At 36.0% G+C, this 10,197-nt stretch overlaps 1 protein-coding gene across 1 annotated transcript in view; it reads left to right on the forward strand.

Annotated features, from left to right (window-relative positions):
* Window positions 1–10,197, forward strand: part of LOC114923669 (vomeronasal type-2 receptor 26-like) — a 22,144-nt gene that overhangs the window by 8,152 nt on the left and 3,795 nt on the right. Inside the window, exons 4-8 of the mRNA XM_029286953.1 lie at window positions 3,048–3,321; window positions 4,017–4,194; window positions 6,795–7,655; window positions 8,126–8,353; window positions 9,491–9,617. Of these exons, the coding sequence (XP_029142786.1) occupies window positions 3,048–3,321; window positions 4,017–4,194; window positions 6,795–7,655; window positions 8,126–8,353; window positions 9,491–9,617 (1,668 nt within the window). The remainder of the gene's footprint in view (window positions 1–3,047; window positions 3,322–4,016; window positions 4,195–6,794; window positions 7,656–8,125; window positions 8,354–9,490; window positions 9,618–10,197) is intronic.

Genomic DNA, 10,197 nt, shown 5'->3' on the forward strand with positions numbered 1-10,197 from the left:
TGGCTAGTTGTGCCAAAGAATAGTTTTCTCTCCTTGATTGGAAACTTTTACTATTACTCTTCAATTACTTTTACAATAACAAAATCTATCATTCATTATTTCTTTCACAGCCTGGGAGAAAATGGGTGGGGGGTAGGGTTTGAGGGCTAACACACACTTATATATCAGCAAATGAACTCATTCACTTCCATTCTAACTGCTTTCATAAATAATTCCACATACAAATATTTCATTTCAAACTTTCTCCAGGCAAACCATGCATTCTTAAACCAGGCCTTTTAACATTATTGTTATCAGAGAGGGTTTTGACCCTCTTTTGGTCTTAAAAATAACACAGAACAATACAGACAACCATAAATACAGAAATACTGTTAAAACAACATTTATTGAAACGTATGACTTGTCCTGCAAAAAGCGAGAAGAATCAAGAGCTGATTTCAACCAAACATGGTTTTATAGGGCCCTTTCATCTCTTATTTTTCTCACCATTCCAAGTCCAAGCATAGTGTTCTGGGTGGCCACACATATACACAAAACACACATATATATATATGAACAAAATACAATACATGTCAACACACAGCACCATCAGACATTGTCTGACAGGGTTAAACTTAACAGTTACATGAAGTTTCAAAACATTCCTATTTGTTCAAAATGCATTGCAAAGGAGTACATTTTGAGTTAATTTATGTACTCTGAATTTACTCTGAAAATTCCCCTTATTGTTGTTTCTACTTCAAAATAGTTTCTCTAATATTTTCTGTGTGAGGGTGTATGGAATTTTGTCCATGTAATTAATTTAAAACTCCCCTTTTCTGGGTACGATGGACAGCGTTGCCAAATGTATGTCAGAAGGCCAATTAGATCATTGCTTTTCAATCGAGGGAGTGATTTACCCTCTTTTGAAGCAAATCTTTTTGAAGATTCGGTTAATTTCCTCAATTCGTTTAGGTGTAAAACCAGTTGCTGAGAAAATTCCCCCCCCATACTTACTGAACTCCAGTCGTGGATGGATGTGCGCACAGTCTCCCTTAGGCAAGTATGGGTGGTCCAAGACGCTTTCCGCCAGCGGCCAAAACCGGGTTGTCAGGGCCGCTTCCCGCAGAAACACATGAGACGCTCATCACGTCGGGGTCACCATTTGTGGCTTTTGTGGTTTGCCACATTAGGGTGGGGTCACTCATGAATCTTGACCGACAAGAGAAGACAACACACGGCTATCCTCTGGACAAGTGAACCGTCGGGCGTATCCCGTGTTCCTCTTTTATTTGGCACATACATGAGGAAGTGTGCAGGTATCAATATAATTGGTTACATATATAGGAAATAAGTACATGCCATCATATAATTGGTTACATACTTGTTGCAGGGCAGAAAACGCTTTCTATAGGATGTGGTTTTCTCTCATGTCCGGAGTTATCCGGACAGGCTCTGTGGCTTGTGTTTCTGAGCACAGTTCTATAGAGCTTTTCCTGTTACAGGATGTTCAGATATGTGGTTTGGAACAGGATATACAAAATTACATATGCAATGCAGCTACATTTTCTTACTTGCTTTTTTACATGGTCAGATTCTTAGCTAATGCAAAGCAAAATTACCTGACCATTGCAATAATCATTCCCAACAATCATTCCCTACTTATTGTCCTAGGCCTCTAGTACGCAAGCTGGCCACTGGCCTAGTCTTACTATAGAAGCCTGAATCATAAAAATCCCAACATCTCCTCTCTTTTTGTTTTTTTAAAAGATGGTTGACTCTTCTTCTTGGGCGAATGGCCTGTCCTCCCTCCCCTCGGGCTCATGCTGTTCTTCCTCCTGCTCATCCATAGGCAACAGTGACTGTGTGATGAGGGTCTCTGCTTCGCTGTCTGAGCAAAATTGAAGCCTGAATCATAAAAATCCCAACAATAAAAGGAGCAACATTTGGAGCAGCAAAGAAATTTCACAATTAATGAGGAAGGAGTCCTGTGACTATTAGATTATTATTTTTTTCATTTCCCATATTGATAAAGAGATTTGTTGCAGGGCTATATAATATCAATGGTGGATTAATTGATTGGTGGTGGCTCATGTCACTCATCAAGCCAGAAAAAAAATATATGGTTCATACCATGTGAATTTGAGGATATGGAGTAACAAATCATTTAAAATGAGTGAAAAGAGCTAAGCTATATTTTTTACTTTGCAATAAAAACAGTATTGAAAAATGTGGTCCTCCTAGAACTTAGAACATTCTATTTTGAGATTGATTCACTTTGTAAATGTGGCTCAAATAAAAAGTTGTTTCCAATAGTATTCCTTTATTATTTGCATATTCACTTGGTATTACACACTGTTCCCATCTCAAAGGACACTGCACAGCTCACAGGCCTGCTTCCATTAGAAAGCTTAAAAATAAATGTCATGATTTACTTACATTGTTTCTGTTAGTTGCAAAGTCATGTCCGACCCATCATGACCCCATGGACAAGGTTCCTCCACGCCTTTTAATTACATTACAAATACAATAATCAAAGTGTTTAAAGACCTATCAAAAAGATAAATAAAGATGGGCAGGATTCTATAACATTATGGGTCAATTTCTTTTTAGCTCTTTGGAAAAAAAATCATGCTTTAATGTACGCCCTAACAGGTCAAAATCAGATAGTTGTATTGTTCCAGAGAATTTAAAGTTTACAGCTACAGAACTAGCATTTGTTCATTTGAATTTTCAGTATTTTTCTTTATCTCTTTTACAGTTTTCAGTTATGAGCTCTTTTTATCCCTAGCCCATACATATCACCATTCTACTTTCTCCACAGTCTCCAAGGAGCTTCACCAAACATTCACTGATTCCCCCTATAATTACCCAAAGAATCTTACTAATGTGGTTTTTTCCCCAACTCTTTCAGGAATTCTCAGGCACAGCACCAAAGAATAGCTCAAGATTGAAAGGGCCTGTTAATTGTGGGATCAGAATGTTAGAGATGTAACAACATTTTTTCTTAGAAAGAATATTTATTCTAATAAGTGAGAGTTCTTTCCTGTTATCTTTCATTCTTACAGATAGAACTGGTTCTTATGTAGTGAAAAGTGTTTTCTTGAAGAAGATGGAATTTTCCATCGTAGAGATGGCAATGTTGTCAATGTTACTGTCAGGAGCTACACGCCTTATTCTGAGTACTAAAGCATGTTCTGTGGGGAAACCTCCCATTATTAAGCACAAGTATTTTCTGCCAGGAGATATCATAATGGCTGGGATATTAGCTCAGTTCTCCATGATATGGGATCCAGTTGGTTTCACAAGGCACCCATCTGAAGAACTGGTTGATGAGCTCATGTAAAGACTTTCTCTTCTTAACTATAGCATATGTTAAACCATATATCTTTCTCTAATAGGTTGCCCTGGCAAATAAATACACAAACACACTTATGACAATTCTCCCGGTGGTGTTTTTATTCAAATTCCATATTGAGATTTTCTTGTTTTCTTACGGTTAAATGAATTGTTAATGATGTACTATCAAGGTGCTGTACTATTTGTAGCTAAATCTATGTTAATCATTTAATACTTTCACTTAATATTAGGGAACAGTTGCATGCTTTGAATTATTTTCCAAACAGCTGTTGAGCATGCATGGAACACAGACTTAGAACCTCTCTGCCCTAATAAAACATCAGTGACTTTTATTGGGATAGGGTCTATCATTATCCGAGAAAAAAAAAAAATATAATATTTGTCCTCAAGTTTACTCCAAACACACTTTTCATGACTTTATCCACCATAAAACATACCCAAGAAGAAGATAAAAATATAAGGCTACATATGGGTTTTAATAAGATCATTTTTCTTCAAGCAATGTGTTTCTAGTAAAAAAATTTTATGATGCCTAGATCTACACAATATATCTTTCATTCCAGATTTTTCCTGCAGAACTACCAACATGTCCTGGCCTTAGTTTTTGCTGTAAAGGAGATCAATGAAAATAAGCACATATTATCCAACATGAGCTTGGGTACTGACATCTCTAACAGTTATCCCATGGCAGGATTGACTTACTTGGCTTCAATGGAGCTTCTCTCAACACGTGTCAGATTCATCCCCAACTATAAGTGTGATGCCAAAGACTGGGCAGTATCTGTTATTGCAGGACCTAACTCTTACATCTGTCCCTTCGTGGCAAACATCTTGAATGTCTACAAGATGCCCCAGGTGAGATTTTTTTTCTTGGACTAAGTATACACTGTAAGAATAACCTTGAAAGACAGGAGGAAGAACTGCAGTCCTATTTTAAAAAAAGTCTGATAAAAGAAATTTGAGACTAAACCAGATGTGTTCTTTGAGAAAGCATCTCAGGATTAACACCCACTCCTCCCCAATTCTCTGGAAAGTTAAGGCAGGGGAAGGGAAAGTGTTTTCCTACTTGCAAGGTTAATGTCATCCCTTCCAGATTGTCCAGGGTAGGAAACCAAAATCACACATATTAATCATTCTTTTATTGTAAGGTTACAATAAGAGTCTTTCAAGTCTTAAACTACCTCCCATTATTTCTTTTACAAAGTAATATTTACAAAAATACAACAAATAAACCAACTTTTCTTTTTATTACTTTTTTGTGGTTTGGAATTAAAGTGGCAATCCATACAATGATGAACAACATACTATGTGTTTGAAGAAGAGATTGATAATTTTAGGTACTTTACTTGATTTATTCTTCAATCTGAATCTGTGATGAATGTCAGCTCTGATAGATTGTCTAGACTAGAAAACAAAATCATGTTATGTTATTGTAAGTTACAATAATCTTGAACCCCTGAATGAACTCACCTTTTTTTTTTACTTTTATAAAGCCATGTTTAGAAAACAACAAATAATAATTTCTTTCCTTGAGTATTATATATATTTTGTGATGTGGAATTAAAATGGCAGTCCAAACTATGTTTTTGCAGATGAGATGCATATTTTTTCATACTTTACTTGCTTTATTTCTCAATCTGAATCATCTGAACAATTAATATACAATGATTCTTTGACATATTTACAAATACACTGAAGAGAAATGTCAATATATTGTCATGCATCCATTTTTCTGCCATGCTTTAGTAAAAATATTAAGAATTCATGGACCTGATTGAGTAATAGTTATCTTGATCTTTGTGCTGCACAGTGGTCTTCCTTCCTTCCTTCCTTCCTTCCTTCCTTCCTTCCTTCCTTCCTTCCTTCCTTCCTTCCTTCCTTCCTTCCTTCCTTCCTTTCTGTCTATAAATGTTATTCATGGTAATTCAAATAATTTAAAAAATGAAGTTATGTAATACAAATGAATGAATGTACACTATATCTATACTGATGTTCAATTTAACCTATACAAGATCTCCTTGTTGGACTTCAAACTTTGAAAACTTTTCTTTCAATTATATAAAAGAGATTTTGCCTTTGCCATCAGAATATGTTTTGTCTTTAAGAAAAAAAAGATAAAAATGATGGTACATTGGGTATGACAAGCTATGGATTTGGTTGATTTGATTATTATTGCAGAGTCACATGGAGGTGTTAAGAGAAAAACCCAGAGAGGTGTTAGACAGATGGGATGTTAGCTTTGATTTAGTGTTTTGTACAGAGGTGACCATCTATAGAACAATAGGATTGGAGTTGTTGATTAATATAGAAAGAAGCAAATTGCAACCTTTATGAACATATACAGTTTTTAGAGGGCTTTTTTTTTAAAAAAATGTACACTTTCCAGAGTCACTCTATCTGTGAGGTAAGTGGGCAGTGGTTTGCTCTTCAAGCTTGTTTCAATTTAGTTTCTGAACGTAACATCATCAGTAGAATTTTCTTATCCTGTTTTCCTTAGCTTATAAATGTCTTATGCGCCAGAGAGGTCTGTTGGTTGAGTGATTGCCAAAATCTAAAACTTAGTTGCCTAATAACCTAGCAGCCACATTCATAGCACCTCTACTCTCCAAGCTTTCTTCCAAGACAGCTCTACATATAGCATGTTGCAGTAATCTGATTGCAACTGAGACGATGTCATCAGATTATCATAGGGAGCTTTGTATTTTCCATTTCTGTTCTAAAGGGTGGGGCAAGGAGACTCTACTTCCAAGTAACCTTGCCACTGTCTCTCATACAGAATAAATAATGTGATATCATATAATATCATCATATCTTGGAAAGTAAGAAGATATATTAGCAAAATGTGGATTAAAATAAATCTAGAAAGAGTGCAGAGAATGATTAGGGAACTGGAGGTTAAAACATACAAAGAATGGTTGCAGGAATTGGGTATGTCTAGTTTAATGAAAGGGACTAAGGATGACTTGATAGCAGTTTTCCAATATCTAAGGGGCTGCCTTAAAAGGGGTCAAACTATTCTCCATAGCATATGAAGGCAGGACGAGAAGCAATGGATGGAAAGTAATCAAGGAGAGAACCAACCTAGAATGAAGGAGAAATTTCCTGACAGAACAATTAATCAGTGGAACAATTTGCTTGCAGAAGTTGTGGGTGCTCCATCCCTGGAATATTTTAAGAAGAGACTGGATAGTCACTTGTCTAGAATGGATGGGCTTCCTGCCCAAGCAGGGGGTTGGACTAGAAAACCTCCAAGGTCCCTTCCAACTGTGTTATTCTGTTATCCTGCTAAGGTTCAGAAATTACTGAAACAATAGATTGTCAAACCTATGGCATTCAAATATTAAATTAAAGGAAAACTGGTTTCTTTCTAGATTATATTTTTCTTGAAGTTTGTGAGGAACACAGTCTGAATCATAGATTCTAATACCCAATTATTTTAAATTATTTTTCCTTAGCTTCTATATGGATCTGCTCCAATGAAAGATAATAGCGAACACACAGTTTTCTTTCATCGTTTTTTCCCAAATGAGGAGCTTCAGACTAAGGGGATTCTTCAGCTGCTGTTGCATTTAAAGTGGGTATGGATAGGGCTGATTTCTCTACCTGATGAGGGTGGACGGAGTTTTGTACGGAACGCCCTTACACTGTTTGTCCAGAAAGGTATTTGCTTTGCCTTCATGGAAGAGTTGCCCACGGAAACGTTTTCTAATCACATTGAATATATATTTAAACATTATATTGCCATGTACATGGTTATCATGAGCAGCACTGCCAATGTTGTGATCCTCTATGGTGAAAACCACGTCATTGGCATTTTCAGAATATTTCCCCATCTTTCAGAATATGAGGATATACCAGTAAAGAGAAAAGACAAAGTTTGGATCATGCCAGCCCAGATGGAATTCATGTCAGTCCCTTTTCAAAAAATACTCCCTTTGGACTTTATTCATGGTGCCATATCTTTTGCAGTTTCTTCCAAGGAGGTGACTGGGTTCAAACCATTCTTGCAGAGGAGAAGCCCTACTTCAGAAGAAGAAGATCATTTAACAAGATTGTTCTGGGAGCAGGCATTTGAATGTTTTTTCTTTAAAGATAAGTTAGATGAGGACGCTGGAGTGCTGTGCACTGGAGAGGAGAAGTTGGAGACTCTTCCTAATTCTGTCTTTGAGACCACCATGACTGGGCAGAGTTACAGCATTTATAATGCAATCTATGCTGTGGCACATGCCTTGAAAGCCATGTTTTCATCCAAATACAAACACAGAGCAAGGGCGGACCATGGAAGGCTGATGATTATCAAGGAAGACACATGGCAGGTAATAATAAAAGAAACCACAATGACAAATTGATCAAGCCTCTCTGATGACATCAGGTGTTTTTTATGTACATTTCAGGTTCAGTATCCACATAGTTTACACAAATTCATGGTTTATGTTTAATCACAACAGTGTGTAGAAACTATGTAAAAAAGATCTAGTTCAAAAAAACTGACTAAATGAAGCTTCATAATTCACTTTGAAATTTTGTCAAACCATTTTACTTGGTGATAATATGTTTATTAATATTATGGTTCACTTGCACAGTAATATTAGGAACTTCTAAATGGTAGTTGTGTACAATTGGTGTGGGTTTTTATTTCTCCAGATCAATTGCATTTATTTATTGAATTTGTATGGCTGCCCATCTCACACATGTAACACTGGACACCATGCACAGTTAAAACACAAAGCTAAAGAATCAACATAATTCAATTTCAAACATTTGTGCTTGATTTGCTTCCATTTAGCTCCATCCTTACCTGAGAACAGTCTTATTTAACAACAGTGTTGGGGAAACAGTTTTCTTTAATGAAAAGGGGGAATTGGGAACTGGATTTGATATCATCAACTGGATAACATTCCCAAACAAAACATTTCTTAAAGTCAAAGTTGGAAAGGTAGACCCATTGACTTCTCAAGAAGAGTCTTTCATGATTTCTGAAGAAAACATCATCTGGCCGACCATGTTCAACCAGGTATTTCCTACTGATGTTTCAGGTTGCCTCAAATCCTCCCCCTACCATATTCAAAAATCACTTTTATCATTTGAGTGACTCATTAGTAATAAAATTAAGGCAATAACCAGAGATCAGATTACACAGGGCTTCTGTTACTAAACTTGTCTTTCTAGAAATCTATGGGCATTCCTGAATGTATGCAATTACCAGCTGTCATTTTCAGGGTGTCCTACATAGGGAACCATATTTGAGTTATAAAAGCTGGAAATTATTTAATAATAAACAAGCGACATGCTGAGATACTGTACTAGTTGAAATATCTTATTCCTGTCCATTGCTACCCTATAATTTTATTATATTCTAACGGGACATTATCTAAGACTTATTTTAAAATCCCAGCTATTTTCTTTAGTTTTCTAAATTTAACCTGCAAATTTGTCACCATTAAAACATCCTCTATTTCATAATTTCTACAAGACTGACTAGATGCAATTGGAACTCTGTATCCCATGAGTAAATTCTCTGCAGTATTTATTTTCAGGACCTATTTGGCAGAAAGGACTGGACTCAATGAAAATGCAGATAATTCCAAAGTTTAATTTCACCTACAAAGTGTGGGATAAATTACCAATCAGATTCAACTCAAAGGTGCTTTTCAAAGGGAACTGGAGTTTTTTTTTCTTGAAAATTTTTTCCTTCTCATCCAAGAAGCTTCTTCAGTTCTCAAGGAATTGAATGTTTCTCAAACATTTTCAAGGAAAAAACCAAGAAAGTTGGTTTCCTTTTGAAAAGCACCTTTGCGATAACCATGACCTAGATGATTGAGAATTCTCATAGATATTTACCGATCAGATTGACCAATTAAGCCTTCAGGAAACCTCTAAGGTTATGTGAAAACATGGAAATACATGGGAAATACATAGGAAGTACATAGGAATACATAGGAAATACATGGTTCCATGAGGACATATAGACAATGTCACATTACTATGGTGGCATTCATTAAATATGCCTATCTAATAATACCTTGAATTGAATCCCATATATAGAATTTCTCCAAAAGCTATGCAGATTTGTCAGAATATCATAAAAAAGTGAAATTTGAGTGTATAAAGTACAACTATTGAACTCTCTCCTGGTTTCATTTCTGAATAGGCATTACCACTTTCTGTATGCAATGAAAATTGTTATCCAGGCTACCTCAAGAAAAAAATAGATGAGAAGCCCTTTTGCTGCTATGATTGTCTTCCTTGTGCAAAGGGGAAAATTTCAAATAGATTAGGTAAGATATGCCTAATGAGAAGACTTATTAATTCTCACCAGCAATATTGTATACCTATCTGTGTTTACTCTGCATTGTATTGTTCTCAATTGTAATCAATTATTCAGAATTTGGAGTATTGGCCTCATTGAAGCAAGGTAACCTCGGTATTAGATGAAATGCATTTGAATATTACTAGCTCAGGTTGGTAGTTGAGCTGTTAGTTCGCTCTCCAACCTTGGCAATTTGACAGCAAACGATTCATCTCTATTTCAGGAGACATCTTCAGTGTGCTTTGAATTGTGCTCATGTGTCAGAGCACTGGCCTTTAAATTGGTGTGGGTGTTATTTGTCCAGTTGTTTCTGAGTCATGGTCAGGATTCGGGCTGTTTGACTGACTGGTTTGTTGTTGTGAATTGAATATGATGCTATGTTAGTATAAAGAAGCAAAAAAATGAGTTGTCCTTGCTGGAGAGAAGCAGGCACATAAATAAATATGAAACATAAATATGGGTCCTTCTTCTGATTTGATAATGAACTACAATCTTCATGGATCTTTAACCCTTATAAATAACTGGAATTCTTTCTAAAACATTTGTCA

This window comes from Protobothrops mucrosquamatus, unplaced genomic scaffold (genome assembly GCF_001527695.2).
Source record: "Protobothrops mucrosquamatus isolate PMUCROS unplaced genomic scaffold, P.Mucros_1.0 scaffold6342, whole genome shotgun sequence".
NCBI lineage: Eukaryota > Metazoa > Chordata > Lepidosauria > Squamata > Viperidae > Protobothrops > Protobothrops mucrosquamatus.